The sequence below is a fragment of the Lepus europaeus genome, chromosome 12 (genome assembly GCF_033115175.1).
Source record: "Lepus europaeus isolate LE1 chromosome 12, mLepTim1.pri, whole genome shotgun sequence".
Lineage (NCBI taxonomy): Eukaryota > Metazoa > Chordata > Mammalia > Lagomorpha > Leporidae > Lepus > Lepus europaeus.
In genome coordinates, this window is record NC_084838.1 from 99,679,485 (window position 1) to 99,700,785 (window position 21,301).

Below are 21,301 nucleotides of genomic sequence, written 5' to 3' on the forward strand. Positions count from 1 at the left end.
AAGAAACTCCATCCAGGTCTCCTATGTGGCTAGCGGGGCCCAAGCATGTGGACATCATTGCTGCCTTCCCAGGCACATTAGCAGGCAGGTGGATTGGAAGTGGAGCAGCCGGGACTGGAACCTGCACTCTGCTATGGGATGCCAGCGAGAGAAGTGGTGATGTAACCCGCTGTGCCACCACACTGACCCTCAGTTCCTCCTGTTTGAACTTTCTGGAACTGCTGAAAGTCAGAGGGCGGGCACTCTGGCGTAGCGGGTAAAGCTGCCGCCTGCAGTGCCCGCATCCCATATGGGCACCCTAGTCCTGGCTGCTCCACTTCCTATCCAGCTCTCTGCTATGGCCTGGGAAAGCAGGAGAAGATGGCCCAAGTCCTTGGGTCCCTGCACCCACGTGGGAGACCTAGAAGAAGCTCCTGGCTCCTGGCTTTGGATCAGCGCAGCTCTGGCTGTTGCAGCCAATTGGGGAGTGAACCAGCAGATGGAAGACCTCTCTCTCTCTGTCTGCCTCTCCTTCTCTCTTTGTAAATCTTTCAAATAAATAATAAAATAAATCTTTTCTAAAAAAGTGATTTAGGTATGGACTGCAGAATTTATGCTTTCCGATTTTCCTGCTACCCCCGCCCCACCCTGTCTCTGCGTATCTTTTTTTGTTTGTTTTTGTTTTTGTTTTTGACAGGCAGAGTTAGACAGTGAGAGAGAGACAGAGAGAAAGGTCTTCCTTTTTGCCGTTGGTTCACCCTCCAATGGCCAGCGCACCATGCTGATCTGAAGCCAGGAGCCAGGTGCTTCTCCTGGTCTCCCATGCGGGTGCAGGGCCCAAGCACTTGGGCCATCCTCCACTGCACTCCTGGGCCACAGCAGAAAGCTGGACTGAAAGAGAGGCAACCAAGACAGAATCCGGTGCCCCGACCGGGACTAGAACCCGGTGTGCCGGCACCGCAGGCGGAGGATTAGCCTATTGAGCCGCAGGGTATCTATTTGTGACATGGTCCAGTGTTTCAGGGGCCTCCCCAGCGCTGCCCCTTGTCTGTCAGCAGGACACTGTGTTTCAGCAAAATGTTGCTTTTTGTGCTGACTTCCGTTTTCTCTGGTGGCATTTCTCTGTGACATCCTCTCCTTCCTAGCACTGGCTTTAGCTCTGTTTGCTTGGGAAAGTTGAGGAGCAGCAAGGATGTGTGGGAGCTACTGGGGGAACACAGCTAGTGTTACAGATTAAATTGTGTAGGCTTGAGGTTAACTAAGTTAGCAGTAAAGGTAAAATACTCACAGCTCACTACTTCCTGGTGATGCTGTGTGCTCTGCTCTGGTCTGAGTTCTTGCAGTTAGTTATTTGTCTCTGTCTGCATAGTGGGAATACACATACTGTCTTGACTCACCATGGGGTTACGTCCTGATAAACCTATTACACATTGAAGATACATAGGTGGACAGTGCATCGGATCCCATGTTCCAATTCCGCAGTGCTGCGTATGGCAGGGGGTCTGGTGTTCCCCAGGTGACTGCGGGCCTGACCCAGAGCTACGCTCACCACTGCCACCTAGCATCATCGGAGAGCGCTGGACTGCACAGCACCAGCCCGTGAAAGATTGCAACTCAGCATCCCAAGCGTGGATCCCATTGACCACACATTGTTTCTGTGCCGTCATAGCGGAGCTCTCACAAGCTGGGGCTTTGCGCCACTCCCTGGCTGTGTCCAGCGACAGCGCGCTAGGAGCCAACCTCAGCTTCCACCCATAGAAGCCAGCGAGTGCTATAGGCTGGGCACCCCATCTCCTCTGTTGAAGCTGGCCAGCACCTCACAGGGGACTTCCCTCCTGTTTGCTTTCCCATGTTCATGGTGTGTTAACAACATCCATGCGGGCAGTCCCTTCTCACTCCACTTTTCTTTCCCCACGTTGAGCGCTATCTCACTGGGTTTGAGGACACGGTCGGGAGGTGTTCCTGTCTGTCCAGGACATGGGTTTATAAGGAGAGAAGCCATCCCCCTCCCCCTCCCCCTCCCCCTCCCCCTCCCCCCGTCTCCTGGCCCTGGTTTTAAGGCAGCTGTGGCACATGTCCTGGGTGCCCAGAGCGTGGGCGGCAGTGAGGGACCTGGTTAGGAGTTGGACCCTGTGGTGGCCATCTCCCTGGACTGGACACGGGGCTTCTCAGTGTCTCACCCGAAGTGAACCGTGCCTGTGGACCTCGTGTCTTTGCTCCTAGGAAGGGAACTGCCCCCCGGCTGTGGGCACTCGCCTCGTATCCAGGCCATGGCGCCCTCACACCTGCTCCTTGTGTGACCGGTGAGGATCTCCTTGGATCCCTGTTGTCTTTAATAGAGTTTATTTTTTAGAACAATTTTAAGATCCCAGCAGAACCCAAGAAGGTGCAGAGTTTCTGTATTCCTTGGTCCCTGACACGTGCACAGCCTCCCCCACAGGGTGGCGCACTGGGTGAGCCTGCATTGGCACCTCGGCGTCAGAGTCCACAGCATACGCCAGGCTCGCTCTCGGTGTTGGACAATATGTAGTGACATGCGTGTGCTCTTAGAGGCTCGTGCACATTGGTCTCGTTCCCTTCAGACTCCTCTGCTGGGCTCCCGCGCTCCCCTCCGCCCATGAGCCATCTCTTCAGTGTCTCTGAAGTTTTGTGTTTGCACTTCCTGGAGTCAGACTCGCCGGAGCATCGAGCCCCTCCAGATTGGTGGATTTCCACTACACAGCGTGCATCGAAGCTCCCTCCGTGTCTGCTCATGGCCCCATGACTCCTTTTATTCCTTTTTATTTACTTATTAAAAACATCTTGAGGGTCCGGCACTGTGGCGTAGCGGGTAAAGCCGCTGCCTGCTGTGCCAGCATCCCATATGGATGCCAGTTCAAGTCCCAGTTGCTCCACTTCTGCCTTTCAAATAAATCTTTAAAAAAAAAATTGACTTATTTGAAAGGCAGAGTGACAGAGAGGGAGAGACAGACAGAGGTCTTCCATCCACTGGTTCACTCTCCAACAGCTGCAAAGGCTGCGGCTGAGCCAGGCGGAAGCCAGAAGCTTAGAACTCCATCCAGGTCTCCCATGTGGGTTCAAGGGCCCCAACACATGAGCCACCTTCTGCTTTCCCAGGTGCATAGCAGGGAGCTGGATTGGAAGTGGAGCAGCTGGGACTCGAACCATTTGGGATGTCAGGATTTCGGGCAAAGACTTAGCTGGCTGTGTCACAGTGCCAGCCCCAGCTCCTTCACTTTAGACTGCACGATATTCTGATGGATGTATCTGTCACCTGCCCTGGCTTCCGCAGTGGCTGGCACCTTCTGTTTGTCTGTGCAGGCTCCGTGTCGGTCCCCAGAGCAGCAGTGTCCTCTCGGTGCCCTGGCCTCTCACTGTTCTCTGCACTCCAGCGCATCTGCCCATGTGTCTGGACCTTTGCTCCTGCCTTGTCCTCTCTCTGCACTGGCTGGCCCCCGGGGCTCCGGTGTATGCCGGCGGGCCCACTGGTGTCCTGGTCATGTGTGTGGCCTTCTCTTCCTCCGGCCGTGCAGGGGCCAGCGTGGACCGTGCAAGCAAGGGTGCAGCTCTCTGCCACAGCCACGTTGCTGCTCCGGCTCCTGCTGGGGCCGTGGGGTGTCCCTCACATGGAAAGAACAAAGGCCACACCCTACAAAGCCCAGGGACCACTGTGGGAGGAGACAGATGGGGGTTTGTACCGGCATCATCTCCGTCACCCTTCTCACTGTCTGATGTCACACATGGCAAGAACTGAGGACAATGGGGACTGCAGGGCACTTAGGGGGCGGTTCCACAGGCCAGGTCCTGGCTGATGGGCCCCTCAGTCCCCTTCTCCCTTTGGGAGTTCCAGGGGGCCCAGCCCAGTTTGTTCAGACTCCGTGTTGTGCTTCCTTCCTATTTGTCAGCTCAGTGGGCACCGTTCCTATCAGATACTTGGGTAATTTATGATGTGTCGGTATCCAGTGGCTAGCTGATAAATATGTATCGGATGATTCCTGCAGTGACTTTGTAGGCCACGTGGGTCTGTGTGTGCGACAAGGACTGGTGCCTTCATGGGGAGGAACGCAAGGCTGCTCGGGACGTGGCACGTCTGCCCGGGACTGGGTGGGCGTCCGTCCTTTGGAGAATTCTCAAACTCCCGGTTTGCAAGCCCAGAGCTGAGAGGCTTTGTGAGCCACTGGTAAATAATGATCATATCGGACACCTGCGAAACTTCTTGGTAAAACGGAGTTAAAAGATACGTTCTGGCACAGGTGTTTGGCTGAGCTGTTGGGATGCCAGTATCTCAAACCGAGTGCTGGCTCCGGCTCCCCAGCTCTCTGCTCACCTGGGAGGCAGTGGTTGACGGCTCCGGTAGCTGCATCCCTGCCACCCACGTGGGAGGCCTGGACTGAGTTCCCAGCTTCCGGCTTCAGCCTGGCCCAGCCCTGGCCACCGCTGGGCACTTGCGGAGTGAACCAGCAGACAAAATCTATGTCTTTCTTTGTCTCTCTTTCAGTAAATGTTTTTTAAAGGTAAGTTCATGTTGGTACTAAAACGTTTGCAATGCATACATAGATTTTTCATAGTAGTCATTTTCCATGAACTTTTGGAAGATCCCTCCCACTGAGAAAAACCATCTCGGGTCAAGTCGTGAGACAGTGCAGTGGGATTATATGGCCGACACATGGAGCACACACGGGTGTACCTGTTCTGTGTGGCGGTGACAGCAGATGTATGGCTGTGACAGCCTCACAGAGGGTCCGAGCTCCAGGGCTTCGGGTGTGGGCAGGACAGAAGGATGGAGGGCGGGTGATGGCGAGGGGTGGTACAGAGTTGGCTGAGACTGAAAATGTGGGTTTACTGTGAGCCATGAGACGGCGTGGAGACTTGCACGGGAGGAAGTGGCTCGACTTGATTCACGTTAACAACACTGCTTCTGCTGTTCAGGGGGAGGTTGGGTCAGTGTGCTGTGTGTGTTGGTAGCAAAACTCTCTGGAGTAAAAGGGAAAGCAGAAAGCTGGTGAAAAGTCTCCCCTTCTGTTGTCAGGGCTCTGGGCCCTGGGCCCTGGGGGGTTTCCAGTTGGCTGTGCTAAGAATGAGGGATTTTGTTTGTTTGTTTGTTTGTTTTTAAGATTTATTTACTTATTTACTTGAAAGAGTTACACAGAGAAGGAGAGGCAGAGAGAGAGGTCTTCCATCCACTGGTTCACTCCCCAATTGGCCACAATGGTCAGAGCTGCTCGATCCAAAGCCAGGAGCCAGGAGCTTCTTCCAGGTCTCCCATGTTGGTGCAGGGGCCCAAGGACTTGGGCCATCTTCTGCTGCTTTCCCAGGCCACAGCAGAGAGCTGGATCAGAAGTGGAGCAGCCAGGACCCGAACCAGAGCCTATATGGGATGCCGGTGCCTCAGGCGGTGGCCCCAAGAATGAGATTCTTATCTTTGTGTTCACAGAGGGCTGCCAAACTCCAGCCATCACGTTAGCAATCCAGGCAGCATGGGCAGGAACAGCTGAGGACAGCAGTGGCACGTGTGCCGAGTCAGCCTGCTTTTTCCTGGCATTCCTGTCTAATATTTTCTGCTTACTGCTCTTTGGCCACAGAGCCGGGAGCTGTAGTAAGCTGGGCGTACAGCCAACCCAAGGAAGCCCGGGATTCTGTTCCTGGGATTGAGGGGGCCTGGCTACTGGCATGGGAAGCCAGTGTGTCTGTCCCAGCCAGCAGGAAGGGAGGCCAGGACGGGAGGTGCACGCTGCCGAGGCCGGAGCAGCAGTGGGAGAGACGGCCGGGGAGAGCACCCCAGACCTTCGCTGGCAGGGTGGCTGCGCTCTGTGGATCCAGTGTGGGGAGGTGGGGCGGGGGCAGCGCAGGGGCGGCCCCTGACTGCTGCTGGGTCCTATAGGTGAGGGCCTGGAAGCGGGAATGGCTGGAGATGGAGACGGGCATTCGCTTAGGCTGTGTCTGTCTGCCGAGCGGGCAGATGGCACACGAGGCATCACGGCCTGTGCGGTGACTGTTCCTCGCCACCGCCAGAGAATTAGGCAGGCTGCCCGCAGCTTGCCTTGACCGACCGAGGAGGGGAAAGTGCACCACCCGCCACTCAGCCTTCCCCCAACCCCGGGGGACAATCAGGCGCGGTGTGGAGCCCAGTCCAAGCAGGGTCTCACTTTATTGTAAAAGGGAGGTGTATATGTAGCTGAGGTACAGAGCGGATGGTACAGAGTGGATGAGCGGATGTGGGCAAGGGGTGGGGTGATGTGATGCAAAATGGTCTTAGCCACTCCTATTACACCACCTTAATGATCCTTAGGCAGAAGCACCCTGGGGCTGGGGTGTTTGCTACCAGGGAATTGAAACTTAAAGACAGGTTTTCAAATTTGAGGCAGACCCAGGAAGTTCCTCTAGGCCTCTCCGGATTCAGCGTCCCCCACAGGCCTGCAGTCCCTGTGCTCTGTAACGTGAACGTGCACGGTGCCCGGGCCCAGCTCAGTGCATTTCCCAGAGGGCACTGGGGGTGCAGCCCCTGGGATTGAGACCTGAGCCCCTCAGCACCCCCCACCCCTGTTTTGCCCCACCTAAGCCCCCTTGATTCTCCACACTGCAGACCACTTGTGCAAGGTTATGAATGTCCCAGCTAGAGCCACGTCGCACGTCGGGCCCCTTGGCGATGCCATTTGGGAGGTGCGGCCAGCTCCTGTGCGTCACGTGACTTGTCCCTGCCTCGGACATGGTTTTCACGTTGGTTCACTGGCTGGGGGACACGGTGGCAGTCTCCAGTTTAAGGCTGTTGAGTAAAGTGAGCATTCTCCTGTGTCTTATTTTTTTTTTTTTTTTTAATGTTGAAAGAGAACTCCTAACTGCTAGCTCGCTCGCCAAGTGCTTGCAGCAACCAGGGCCGGGCCACACCAAAGCCAGGAGCCCAGAACTCCATCGAGTCCCCCACATGGGTGGCTGCGACCCAGGCACGTCAGCCGTCGCCTGCTGCCTTCCAGTGTGTGCATTAGCAGGAAGTTGGGCTCAGAATCGGGACTGTGCACTCCAGTGTGGGATGCGGGCTTCCCACGCAGGGTCTTGCCTCTGAGTTGATGCATGGCCGGTATCTCTTAGGCACCCGGGCTGCCACTGCTCCATCTGATGGTTTGCAGGCCAGCGGCTTTTCCAACTCAGTTTTGTTGTTGCTGCTGTTACTTTCTCTTATTATTATTTTTATTTATTTGAAAGGCAAAGTTACAGAGAGGCAGAGGCAGAGAGAGAGAGAGAGAGGTCTTCCATCCACTGGTTTACTTCCCAAATGGCTGCAATGGCCTGAGCTGGGCTGATCTGAAGCCAGGAGCCAGGAGCTTCTTCTGGGTCTCCCACATGGGCACAGGAGCCCAAGCACTTGGGTCATCTTCCATTGCTTTCCCAGGCCATAGCAGAGAGCTAGATGTGAAGTGGAACAGCCGGGACTCGAACCAGTGTCCATATGGAATGGCAGCACCACAGGTGTCTTAGCCCACTATGCCACAGTGCCAGCCCCCCCTCCCCTATTAGTTTTTAAGTCAGGGAAGCAGCTCATCAGCTTCACAAGTGCCTCCCCTCATCTGCTGGTTGGGATCATGGGGCACCTGCCACCAGGGCCACACCCAGGGCCACTGCCCAGTCCCTGGAGGCCCTGAAGGCTGAGCCCCTCTTGCACTGTGCGCTGTGTGAGGGGGCCCGTGCTGTGGCAGGTGGCCCAGGGGCGGCTCCTCTTCTTGGATATCACGGGCCCCTGGACTTGAGGGCAGCTAAACTGGCCTGGACTCCAGGAGCCACTTCTTGCCACGTTGCGTTGCTGGTGGCACGATACGGTCCCCAGCTGGGCTCTCTAGGAACACAGCTGTGAGTCCCCCAGCAGGGAACTGAGTCACAGCTGCTGGAGCGCACAGCCGTGCCCCTTCCCCTCCAGTCCTGGTTGCTGGCTTCCTGTTGCATTGGGTCGGGGTCACGTCTGGGCTGCTGTCCTGAACGCACTGGTCAGGGCTCAGCCACCAGCCCGGCACTGCTTCTGTAGAGCTGCGTTGCCACAGCCGTGCTCACCCCGTTCATGCGTCATCTGTTGTCTGGAACTGCTTTTTTTTTTTTTTTTTTTTTTCCTTAAGATTCATTTATGTACTTGAAAGTCAGAGTGAGAGAGAGAGAGAGAGAGAGATCGAGAGAGATCTTTATCTGCTGGTTCACTCCGCAATTGGCCACAGCAGCCGAAGCCATGCTGATCCCAAGCCAGGAGCTTCTTCTGGGTCTCCCACACAAGTGCAGGGGTCCAAACACTTGGGCCATCTTCCACTGCTTTCCCAGGCTATCAGCAGGGAGCTGGACTAGAAGAGGAGTAGCCGGGACTCGAACCAGCACCCATATGGGATGCCACACTGCAGGTGGCAGCTTTACCCACTATGCCACGGCGCCGCCCCCTGGAGCTGCTTTTGCTCTACAGTGACAGGGAAGTTGGGACACAAGCCACCACCAGGATGAAAATAATGACCAGGTAGCTCTTTACAGAACAGGTGTGCCAGCGGCCACCAGCTGGGGTACTCTGGTCCCTAGAAAAAACAGGAGGGATTAGGTACATTCCTGACTTCAGGGGCTAATTCTTACATTAGGATAGGGAACGGGCAGCTGTTGTGGGCGCCGCGGGCTGGTCTCCTTTCCTCTGACCTGGGGGTAGAGTGTGGACAGGAGCTTGGGGGACCGGGAGAGGGCAGGCAGGTCACACGAGGTCATGCACCTGCATCAGGCCCAGGTCTGGACCTTGCTGCTGCTCCGTGTCGCCGTGGTGGGCAGGGATCTCGCTGGGAGCCACTGCCCTGTGAAGTGGCTGACAGGGTACCGTGCCCTGCTTGGCCACACTAGGATGGAGGGGCAGGGGGTGTGCTTGGAGAGTGGAGGGCAGTGCTGCTGCCTGCTGGACTGTGTGAAGGTGGGACAGGATGGGAGCCAGCAGGGAGCAGGAGCGGGGGCCGGGAGACCTGCGCTGGTGCCCATTTCTGCGCTGTGCGTGCTGCTGTAGGTGAGGCCGGAAGAGCGGGCAGGTCCTGTTTCCCCTCCCTGTGTGTTTGTGTCTGCGTGTGTGGACATGTGTGCACACTTGTGTCTACGCATGTGCTTCGTGTGCACATTTGAGGGTGCTTCAGATACTTTGGAATTTGTACGTTCAGTTCGGTACCAAAAACCTTTGAAGTAACCCTCTCTAAGGAGTCTCCAAAAAGTTCATGGAAATTTGTATTATGAAAAACCATGGCTTTAAAAACGTTTTTATACAGAAATGAATTTGTGACTCCATTTCCCATCGATGTTTCGAAGCGCCCCCAAAGGCGCACGCGCGTGTTCGCAGACCCGGGTCTCTGTGCCGGTGAGCGGAGCTCCGGCTGGCCACCTCGTGTAGCGTTACAGGCGTTCTCAAGGGGAACTGAAACCCAGGCTCCGTTTCTTTCGTTTTCATCTTCTCGGCAGCAGCCGTGCGGGAAGGAAGCCGGGCGGCCGGCCAGCCCTGGCGGCACCGGCCACCCGCCGCATGTCTGTCCCGTGTTCCATGCCGGCTGGGCATTGGGATGGCAAACGCTGACTCGGGGTGACCCTGGTGGGGGGCCCCACCAAGAGCTTCCTGTGTGCCCCTCCCCCGTGGACTCCGAGGCGGAGGAAGTGCAAAATAGAACTCAGGGTGCCATTGGGCAAGGAAGAGCCGCGTGTTGCCCCATGTCTCATCCTCGCGCAACCCCCTTCCTTCTCCCTTTCTTCCAGTGTTTCCCCTGCGGCCCTAGAGAAGCACCAGTGTCCTTGACCCTGCAGTGGTGAGAGCAGCTCCTTCCTCACCTGGCCGGCGGGAGATGCGGATCCCCGGGGACGGCGCAGCTCGCCAGCTCCGTGCTGTGCTGCCAGGGCGCTGAGTGGCACCCGGGTACAACCTGCCCACAGCGGCCTCTGCCCCATGAGGATGCGGGCCCCCGTCGAGGGGCTGCTCTCGGCCCTGGCGGTGGTGTTTGGAACGGCGGTGGCGTTTGCACCTGTACCCCGGATCACCTGGGAGCACAGAGGTGAGAGTTAGAGCCTACGCGTGGGAACGGGATGGAGGTGGGGTTCCTCCTGTGGGGTACATGGGGACAGACAGCCAGGAATGCTGGTGCCTTTGGGGGTCCCCTACTCCTGGAGCTTGGTGTGAGCAGGCAGCCTCAGCAGGGAACACCCCACCAGGCTGCCCAGCCCCTTCCCTGGTGCCTGAGTCACCTCCCTTGGTCCCTGATCACGCACGAGCCACCCCCTGCGCCTGGTCCCTGGCCCGTGAGCAGAATCCAGCTGCCCCGGGACTGCTGGGTCCAAGGGGGTGCCAGTAAATTTGTGCATAATAGAATTAAAAGGATACTTTATTTGTACAGAGTTCAACAAATTAAAAAAGAAAGACAACCTGCTTCTCCTTTGTGGCTTCCTGGTGGGGATCCCTGGGGGGAGGGAAAGTCTGCCGTTGGTGCATGTCACAGGTCTTAGATAAAACACTTCTGTCCGCCCCAGTCGTAAAATCCTGAATTGTCATCCTGTCTGCAGGAGTTGGGGGCAGGTGGCTGGGAGGTTACTGCGGGTGGGGTTCTGGGCTCCAGGGACAGGAAGGGAAGTGGGCACACAGGAAGAGCTTGCTCACTCTGGCTCCCAGGGCTCAGACTGGTGGGGCGGGGAGAGATCTGCACACGTGGCTGGTGGCCGCTCTGCAGTCTGACCCGGGGCCCCTGGCTCTGACCCCCGTGCAGGGATGCCTGCCTGCAGCAGTACAGGCCCTGGAGGTCCTACGCAGGCACAGGTGCTCAGGACATGGCCCAGCCTAAAAGTGCTTCCTCGGCTCCCCCCTCCCCTCCTCTCCTTCCCCTGGCTCTGCCCCTCCTCCCGCAGAGGTGCAGCTGGTGCAGTTCCATGAGCCGGGCATCTACAACTACTCGGCCTTGCTGCTGAGCGAGGATCAGGACACCCTGTACGTGGGCGCCCGGGAAGCTGTCTTCGCCTTGAACGCGCTGGACATCTCTGAGAAGCAGCACGAGGTGCGTCCCGGCCTCCCATACCCCGTGTGTCCGCACAGCCTGCCTGGCAGGTGACCACGCCTGGCTGGCCCCGCCCCCTTCCCACACCCATGTCTGAGCAGCTCCGGCTCAGGCGTTCACAGGCAGTTTGTGCAGGTAACACCCTGTTTTAACCTTTGACTTCTGAACTTCTTGTATCAGAAAAATCTCACCTGTGCCACAAGGGCAGGCCATGGTCCCAGGAGCCCTGTTACTGTCGGCTGCCTCAAAGCCAGGCTTTCATAGCCCCACCTGCCGCACTGCACCCTTCTCTGGTGGCGGTGAGTCCAATCCCGATACCTCTTTCTTTATCTGTGTATGTCCTAACACAGACGACACCTTTTTGTCTAAAAAACCCAAAGGCATCGTCATTAAATGTACAGGCAGTGGGGCTGGCCTGGCACAGCGGATTAAGCCGCTGCCTATGATGCCAGGCACCCCATATGAGTGCCGGTTCGAGTCCCAGCTGCTCCAGTTCTGATCCCAAGCTGCTAATGTGCCTGAGAAGACAGCAGGAGATCCACTGTTTCACTCCCTGAATGGCCACAGTGGCTAGGGCTCTGAAGCCAGTAGCCTGGAACTCCATCCAAGTCTCCCACCTGGGTACAGGGGCCCAAACACGTGGACCCTCTTCTGCTGCCTTCCCAAGTGCATTGGCAGGCAGCTCGATCAGAAGCGGGGCAGCCGGGATGCGAACTGGCGCCCCAGCATGGGATGCCGACGTCATTGCAAACTCAGGCTTACCTGCAGCGTCACCACAGCAACCCGTGTGGCGTCTTTAACACGCACGCCGTCTTCTGCGTTGCGCGTCGGCTGTTGGGTCCGCAGCTGACTGTCGGCCCAGGGCACAGGAGGGGCAGCTCTTCCAGGAGCCAGGGCTGCTTCCTCCTGGGTCCCAGCTCCTGACCATCAAAGTCAGGATCCAAACCTCATCGAGGACTGCTACACGCGCCATTCCCTGCTGCCTCGCCTCCCGCATCCGTTGGCCAGAGATCATCTCCAAAGGGGATGCGCCATTCACCAGCCATCAGGTCCCTGGAGGCGCAGTTCCTTTGGGCAAGGTGTTTGATGTGTTCGCTGCTGTTTTTCCAGCTTCCAGGATAGCGTGTGCTCATGGCTGAGCTCCGCTCTGAAGGGCCGCAGTGAATTTCTTGGTTGTGAGATCTTTTATTTATTTGAAAGGCAGAGTTACAGAGAGAGGAGAGACAGAGATCTTCCATCCTCTGATTCACTCTGCAAATGGCTGCAATGGCCGGAGCTGAGCCAGGCTGAAGCCAGGAGCTTCTTCTGAGTCTCCCAGGCAGGTGCAGGGGCCCAATTGCTTGGGCCATCTTCCACTGCTTTCCCAGGCCATAATAGATACCTGGATTGGAAGTGGAGCAGCTGGGACACGAACTGACGCCCATATGGGATGCTGCTGCTGCAGATGGTAGCTTAACCCACTACACCACAGTGCAGCCCAGTGGTGAAATTTTTAGTCTGTGAACTCACAGATGGAAGCTTATATGATATGCATTGACCCATTGACATTTAGTTTCCGTGTGGTGCTCAGATCGTCCCATGCGTGGCCAGGGCAGCTGTAGGGTCTGGGCTGGTCTCTTGCTCTCTGGAATCCGGCAGTCCCAGGCTCAAGGTGTAAGTTTTCTGTCTCCGGATCTCTCTGGTGCTTCGTTCTGCTTCTCTTCTCCAGATGTAGCAGATTTCCTCGTTTGCGCTTTGATGCATGAACTTCTGAGCATCCTTCTTTGAAAACTGTGTACAGGGCCGGCGCCGCGGCTCACTAGGCTAATCCTCCGCCTTGCGGCGCCGGCACACCGGGTTCTAGTCCCGGTCGGGGCACCGGATTCTGTCCCGGTTGCCCCTCTTCCAGGCCAGCTCTCTGCTGTGGCCAGGGAGTGCAGTGGAGGATGGCCCAAGTGCTTGGGCTCTGCACCCCATAGGAGACCAGGAGAAGCACCTGGCTCCTGGCTTTGGATCAGCGCGATGGCCGGCCGCAGCGGCCATTGGAGGGTGAACCAACGGCAAAAAGGAACCTTTCTCTCTGTCTCTCTCTCTCTCACTATCCACTCTGCCTGTCAAAAACAACAACAACAACAACAACAACAACAACTGTGTACAGATGGCGGCCTTTGAATAGACCACTGTGGTCTCCGCCCGCTCAGCCCCTTCCTCTCCAGGTGTCCAGTAAAGCCCTCCCTCTGAGCCCCGTTCCCCTTCCTGATCCCTCGGCCTGGAGCTTCATCTTGCCGAATTGTCCCGGGGGGGGCCTGTGGGATGGCACATGGGAGGTGCCGGCCCGCAGGTGCAGTGAGAGCTGCCAAGGTGTCACTGTGGCCCCTCAGGGTCAGGGTGCAGCTCAGGCGTCTCAGATACTTACAGGGAAAGAAGCGGTAAAGGGTCCTCAGCCAAGCTGCAGGGAAAGCCTGTGGGTGTATAGAAGTTCACGTTCCCTCGTCCTTAGGTGGGCATCACTTGCTTTGTAATTTTTTTCAAAGATTCATTTATTTAAGAGGCAGAGTTACAGAAAGAGAAAGAGAGAGGTATTTTTCTGCCACTGGTTCACTCCCCAAATGGCCACAATGGCCAGGGCTGGGCCAGAATGAAGTTAGGAGCTTCTTCCAGGTCTCCCACGTGGGTACAGGGGCCCAAGCCCTTGGGCCATCTTCCACTGCTTTCCCAGGCCATTAGCAGGGAGCTGGATTGGAAATGGAACAGCCAGGAATCGAACCGGCGCCCCATGGGATGCTGGCGCCACACGCAGAGACACAGGCCACTACACCACCGTGCTGGCCTCTGCGCTGCGGTTTCTGAAGCAAGCTGCGCTGCGGTTTCTGAAGCTGCCCATCTGAGGATGGGCGTGTCTGTGAGCTCGCTGTGTGTGGCCGCACGGGCACAGTGAGAACACAGTGTGGCCGCACGGGCACAGTGAGAACACAGCAGGGTCGTTCACGGCGATCTCTCCCTGGGCTTCTCCCCCAGCCCTCGCTCCAGGAAGGTCTGGATGCCTCCCGACCTCCAAACCCTACACCTGCTGCGAGTCTCTGCAAGGAGACAAATGCTTTATTGCTCATGTTTGCATCAGTTGCGGAACGTCTCACGGGGAGGTGGTGGAGCCTTTGGGAGGTGGGGATGTGAGGCAGGAACCTCCATTCCCCCCACTTTGCCGCTGCTCCCATCCTGTGGGCCTTGGCGGTGGTGGTGGGGGACTCTCAGCCCCTGACGGTTCCTGCCACGTATCCCCTGGTGTAAAGGCCAGGCGACAGGAACCTGGATGTGACCAAGAGCTGCGCCAACCTGGGAGAGCAGGGTCGGCTACTGCCCGTGAGTCTGCCATCTGCTGTGGTCTTTGTCATTACCGCCTCGCTGCACTCCGGAGTCGCCTTAGAACGGATGGGAAAAAAAACCCATTTGCTCTCTGGAAATACTTAGGGTTTAGCTTTTCGACAAGTAATTTTGTTCTCCATGCTTTGGAGATTTTTTTTTTTTTTTTTTTTTTTTTTTGCTGCTGCTTTGCGGTGGCCATGGGCGGCGCAAGGCAGGGTTAGGAGGAAGTTGGAGCCCCTTGAGAGCCCCAGGCCACTCCCAGCCTAGGTGCGCCCTGCAGGTGCGCCATGTATCAATCCCCCTCCTCCCAGGAACCCTTGGCCTCTGTGTCAGACTCCGAAACTGCGTCTTACACCAGCGGCTCCTTTTCCTGGGAGAGGCGCACTGACATGGACTCTCCTCCCTCCCTGCAGGCCTACTGGAAGGTCTCGGAAGACAAGAAAGCAAAATGTGCGGAAAAGGGGAAATCGAAGCAGGTAATTGCTTTTGCAAACTGCAGGGAACCACCCAGCTCGTATTCCTTAGCTGGTTTTCACTCCTGCAAGCCGTGACCTTGGAGATATAGGCCAGATGCGTGGCTCGCGTGGCCTGGGTACATGAGCATGACAAGTCTTGTGGCCTGTGCTTTCTGAGTATCGGGAGTGGGGCGCTCAGAGCAGCTGCCAGACATCTGGAGTCACCCGAGAAGAATCCAAGAGCTTACAGGACTTGTGTTTACGAAATGGCTGCAGACTTTGGCTATGGAAAACAATTGCTGATGCCCTCTGGTGCATGGTGTAAAATTCAGGCTTGGTTGTGGCCCTCCCTCCACACCCCCACAAAACAATGGCCTTAGGCTCGGAGGGGTTGCCAGGGTTTGTGGCGAATGTCCATCCCTTGGGCACCTCGGCACGGTGCTTGTTTGGGGAGCCCCTGCCACACCCAACCTCTGGGTCCCTGCCTGGAGCTGGACATGTGTCCAGAATCTCTGACTATGAGCGCACGGTCTTCCTTAAGGCAGCTGAATTTTAGCAAGTTACAGTAGTTGAGGGCAAATTTCAGAACAATTCGAAATTAGAATAAAAACAAGGGATCGGAGGGGGGCGAAAGCTATTGAGCAAAATGCTCGATACGGCAGTGTTTGCCTCGCAATCCAGAATCTTGTGAGCATCATGGTGCAACAGCAGGTGTGGCACGGAGTTCTAGTGGAGCCGGCAGGAGTCCAGGCGCTCTGCACTGCCCTGTGTTCCCCTGTTGTTGGAGGAAAGGAGAGGCGCATTGGAAATTACCCTGACGGTTTAAAAACGGAGCAAAATGAGTGTCCCGAGCTGGGATAATTTCAGACTCCAGCACAAGTAACGCGAGGGCTGTCAGCCTAGAATAGCCGGTGGCTTCGTAAATGGCAGCTCTGTTTGCCTGCTCCTTTGAGTTCAGCCTCTCTCCCCGGGCCGGGCTGAGCCGAGAGGTCGATGCAGGCCAGGTGTGCAGTGTGGAATCTTTTGGAAGGTGGTGGGCGGGGCGGTGGGGGGGGAGTTCTGTCTCCGCGACAGCAGGTTCAGCAGGCGTGACTCACTCCATAGTGGGTGTCCCCGGGATGATTCCAGGGGACATTGCTGGGTATCCTTAGGAATTGAACTGAATGCCTGTGGATGCCGCAGAGGGAAAACCACTCCGGCCAGCTGAAGTGTGGGTGTCCTGGGGTGGGATTGTGGGTCCCCGGGACCTGCCGCTGTCGGAGATCAGGGCAGGACAGCGTGTGAGGAGGTGTGCTGGGGAGGTGGCAGTGGCAGACAGAGTGGGGGCTGTACCTGCGGCTCGCAGGCACAGGGCTGTGCTCCGGAGCGGGACGCGTGAGCCGTGCAGGTGGTGCGGTTGTTGACGGCGTGTTCCTCTCTTGCAGACAGAATGCCTGAACTACATCCGAGTACTGCAGCCGCTCAGCGCCACCTCCCTCTATGTGTGTGGGACCAATGCCTTCCAGCCGGCCTGTGACCATCTGGTAAGGCTCCTGCTGCTCCCTGGATCACCCGTGCCTGTGCCACCTGGTCCGTGGTTAGAGCCGAGCGGGGCCCTGCACAGGCCTGAGAATGACAGGAGTTTCTCTGGCTGGCTGTGTGAGAACTGGAGACAACATAACCTCCCTGGGCTGTGGTCAGTGTCTGTGCTCAGAGGGGCAGGGCTCCAAGTCCCGGTGTCCTCAGCACAGGTGCAGAACGTGTGATGGGTGAACAGTCTAGAAACGTGGTGTTGACAGAAGCACCGTGTGCTCCACATCGCCCTAGCATCCTGCCTCCAGTCTTGTTTGGTGAGGAAGCCTGGCTACAGGATTGGCATGTCTTGGGCCATCGCTCTTCAGTGCTGGCTGTTGATGGGTGGCTTGCCTGCCGAGCTGCCCCGTGTGAGCAGCAGGTCCCCTCTCCCTCCCTGGGCCACATCTCTGACACACCCAGGCTGGTGTCCAGCGCTGCCTCTCTCTGACTGTGTGCAGAGAGAAGTCTCCTGAGAGAGGTTCAGCAGGGGAAGGAGCATTTCGGACAGTGTGGGCAGGGCCTGAGAATGAAGCATTTTTTTTTAAGATTTTATTTATTAGAGACAGAGAGAGAGGTCTTCCACTCACTGGTTTGCTCTCCAAATGGCTGCAATGGCTGGAACTGCGCCAATCAGGAGCTTCTTCCTGGTCTCCCATGCGGGTGCAGGGCCCAAGGACCTGGGCCATCCTCCACTGCCCTCCCCGGCCACAGCAGACAGCTGGACTGGAAGAGGAGTAAGGCAGTGGAGGATGGCTCAAGTGCTTGGGCGCCTGCACCCGCATGGGAGACCAGGAGGAAGCACCTGTCTCCTGGCTGCGGATCAGCGTAGCGCCGTGGTGGCCTTTTGGGGAGTGAACCAACGGAAGGAAGACCTTTCTCTCTCTCTCACTCTGTCTATATTTCTACATGTAAAAAAAAAAAAAGATTTCCTGGCTGACCTCTGGGTGATCGGGCAGTTGAAGTACTGCCTCTTAAACTCACATCCTGTAGATAGGTCAGCTGTTGAGACAGAGGGAGAGTCAATCTGAACCTGTAATTTTGCCCAGTACTTTGAAGAAAAGTTGATCACTCATGTGCATACACAGTTGGAAATGTGTGTATGTGTACACACACATCTGTGTGTACATGTGTGTATCCACACATGTGGCTGTGTGCACATACCTCAGGTATTCGTTCCTGTGTGCACACGTGTGTGTATGTGTACCACACACGTGGCTGTGTGGACATACGTCTCTGCACATGCCCATGTCTGCTGTGTGTGTGAGCACACATCTGTGTGTACATGTATGTATCCACACATGTGGCTGTGTGCACATACCTCAGGTATTCGTTCCTGTGTGCACACGTGTGTGTATGTGTACCACACACGTGGCTCTGTGGACATGCGTCTCTGCACATGCCCATGTCTGCTGTGTGTGTGAGCACACATCTGTGTGTACATGTGTGATCCACACATGTGGCTGTGTGCACATACCTCAGGTATTCGTTCCTGTGTGCACACGTGTGTGTATGTGTACCACACACGTGGCTGTGTGAACATATGTCTCTGCACATGCCCATGCCTGCTGTGTGTGTGAGCACACATCTGTGTGCACATGTGTGTATCCACACATGTGGCTGTGTGCACATACATCTGCAGGCGTCCATGCCTGCCTGTGTGCACACATGTGCATATGTGTATCACGCATATGGCTGTGTGTATCTGTCTGCACATGTCCATGCCTGTGTGTGTGTGTGCTCGCTGAAACCAGACCTGTGTCTCCTGCACGCCTGCACAGGCACATCCTAAGAACACATCTTCCTGTAGAACTGCAGTTTCGTCATTATGTCTCAGAAGATGAACCGTAACTCCCCGGCGGCATCCGCCTTGCAGCTCTGTTCGGCTGCCCCGGGAGCACTCCCGCCATGTCCTTTGGACCGTGTCCAGTAGGATGCACTGTCACGCAGCTCACGTGTCCTGGCGTGATGGCTGACGGCTGTGACTTGTTTGAACGGCACCTCTGGGGCATCGGTGACAGCTTCCTGTGCCTGCTTCTGAGAGCCGTCTCCAGCTGCCTGCTCTGCCGGACGGAGGGTGCCCCCAGCCCGCAGGAGGCGGCTCCACCCTCCTGAGCTGCTCCGGCTGTCGGGTGCACGGTGACGTCCCGCTTTCTCCCTCTCTGGCCGACTCATTCTCCTGTGGCCGCTGGGTTTGCCTGTTTGTCCTCCTGGAGGCTCTGCCTCAGGTGTGCAGACACCTTGCCCCTCGCTCGTGGGCGTTGCTCTCCGTTCGTCACTTGGCTGTCACTTGGCATCACCTTTCACTGTAGGAGAGCTTGCCGGCTCGTGGTGTAGCTGGGACTCTCCATTTTTAACTTGTATGGGTTTGGGCTTCCTTGTCGGGTAGAGAGAGTCTATCCTGAGATTCAGCTACTGGCCTGTCATTTCTTTCCATGTTCCTTGATTCCCATTCACTATTTCTTGTCGTGTTACTTTGAGAGACAGAGGAAGAGAGAAGAAAGAGCTTCCATCTACTGGCTCACTCCCCCAGATGCCCACAGCCGTCCAGGCACTGAGACCAGGAGCTGATAGCTCAACCCAGGTCTCTCCCCCATGGGTGACAGGGAGCCCAGTTACTTTTTTTCTTTTTTCCCCAAAGAAACCTTTTATTTAAGGAATACAAACTTCATAAGTACAACTTTAAGAATATAGTGATTCTTCCCAATATATCCACCCCACCTCCTCCACCCTCTCCCATTCCCTGTCCCATTCTCCATTAAGATTCATTTTCAGTTAACTTCATACACAGAAAAGATTTCAACAAGTTGCGCACACACACACACACACACATACACATATACCCACAAAAAAACTGAGAACAAATTTTACAGTTAACTCTCATAATACAACTCGTTGAACAGAGGTCCTGCATGGGGAGTTAGTGCACAGTGACTCCTGTTGTTAATTTAACAATTAACACTCTTATGTATGGTGTCAGTGATCACCCAAGGCTCTTGACATGAGCTGCCTAGGCTGTGGAAGCCATTTGAATCCGTAGACTCCATCAGTATTAGACAAGGCCATAAGCTAAGTGGAAGTTCTCTCCTCCCTTCAGAGAAAAGTACCTCCTTCTTTAATGGCCCCTTCTTTCCACTGGGATCTCACCCACAGAGATCCTTCATGTAGGACTTTTTTTTTGCCACAGTACCTCAGCTTTCCATTAGCCATAGGGCTGATTCTGAGGTCAGAGTGCTACTGAAAGCGATTCTCATTCTGAGTCGGCTGTGTGGACAAGGCAACCGATTTCTTAAGCCATCACCTGCTGCCTCCCGTGGTCTGCATCAGCAGAAAGGAACTAGAGTTGACAGGCAAACTCAAGTCTTCTGATGTGGAATGTGGACCTCTCTTTAAAATTTTTTTTAAAGATTGATTTATTTTACTTGAAAATCAGAGTTAGATGGGGGGTGGGGGAGAGGTCTTCCATCCACTGATTCACTCCCCAATTGGCCGCAACGGCTGGAGCTGTGCCAATCCGGAGCCAGGAGCTTCTTGTGGTTCTCCCACGCTGGTGTAGGGGTCCAAGGACTTGGGCCATCTTCCACTGCTTTCCCAGGCCACAGCAGAGAGCTGGATTGGAAATGGAGCAGCCAGGACTAGAACCGGTGCCCATATGGGATGCCAGTACTGCAGGCGGCAGCTTTACCTGCTATGCCACAGCGCTGGCCCCAAAGGTGGACCTCTGAACTGGTATCTGGCCTAGTTGGCCATGAAAATCTAGACGTTTTAGCATACACTTTCTTTCCTTTCAATTGCAGAGCTTAACAACCTTTCAGTTTCTGGGGAGAAGTGAAGACGGCAAAGGAAGGTGTCCGTTTGACCCGGCACACAGCTACACGTCCGTCATGGTCGGTGAGTCCCGGCCCCGTGGCCCCAGCAAGACGCCCAGCCCCTCTTCCCTCTCGGACTCTGTGACATTGGCTGTGACGTCACTGAACGCCTGTGCGACCCCGCAGAGGAAGAGCTTTGGGCTCACTGTTCAAAAGGACAGGAGGCTGCCACCATGTCACTTCACTGCTGTCGCGGGGACCCAGTGTTGGCGTGGCTCCGGCGTGTGGGTGGGCTGTTCCTGTTGTGCAGGGAGCCGTGTGACTCACTTAGCCCTGCCGTGGGCTCGTGGGTCCGAGGCCAGCAGGCTATGACCTTCGTGGGCACCCTCTGTCGTATGGGGGTCTGGCTTAGGGTTTTTTGACTTGGTGATGATTTGAGAGGTGTGTGTGCACAGCATTCTGCTTGCTACTCTGAGTACGGCGTGAGGGTACTCCAAGACAGCTGTGGGGGATAGATTTAAAGATGAGCTTACTGTGGCACAAGAAAATGTTAAAATCCATGAATAGTTGTTTTTTTTTTTTCATAATGTTTGGGAGCCTTTCAAAGATCCTTCCAGGAGCATGGATTTAAGAAATGCTCCAGGGGCCGCAGGTAAAAGCTGCCGCCTACAGTACTGGCATCCCATCTGGGCGCTGGTTCAAGACCTGGCTGCTCCCCTTCTGATCAGCTCTCTGCTATGGCCTGGGAAAGCAGAACAAGATGGCCCAAATCCTTGGGCCCCTGCGCCTGCATGGGAGACCCAGAGGAAGCTCCTGGCTCCTGGCTTCGGATCAGCGCAGCTCCAGTGGTTGTGGCCAATTGGGAAGTGAACCAGTGGATGGAAGGCCTCTCACTCTCTGCCTTTCCTTCTCTCTCTGCAACTCTGCCTTTCAAATAAATCTTTAAAAAAAGGTACCATAATATTTTTAAAAATATTTATTTAAGAGGTAGAGTTACAGGCAGACGGAGAGACACACAGAGAGATCTTCCATCCATTGGTTCACTCCCCAAATGGCCACAATGGCCAGAGCTGGACTGATCTGAAGCCAGGAACTTCTTCTGGGTCTCCCACGTGGGTGCAGGGGCCCAAGGACTTGGGCCATC

General features: G+C 55.9%; 1 protein-coding gene across 3 annotated transcripts in view; it reads left to right on the top strand.

Moving 5' to 3' along the window:
- Nucleotides 1–21,301, top strand: part of SEMA4D (semaphorin 4D) — an 87,591-nt gene that overhangs the window by 42,884 nt on the left and 23,406 nt on the right. For all 3 annotated transcript variants that reach the window (XM_062208590.1, XM_062208588.1, XM_062208589.1), the window contains exons 3-7: nucleotides 9,718–10,010; nucleotides 10,855–11,000; nucleotides 14,756–14,818; nucleotides 16,222–16,320; nucleotides 20,146–20,239. In XM_062208590.1, the coding sequence (XP_062064574.1) occupies nucleotides 9,905–10,010; nucleotides 10,855–11,000; nucleotides 14,756–14,818; nucleotides 16,222–16,320; nucleotides 20,146–20,239 (508 nt within the window). In that variant the 5' untranslated portion in view covers nucleotides 9,718–9,904. The remainder of the gene's footprint in view (nucleotides 1–9,717; nucleotides 10,011–10,854; nucleotides 11,001–14,755; nucleotides 14,819–16,221; nucleotides 16,321–20,145; nucleotides 20,240–21,301) is intronic.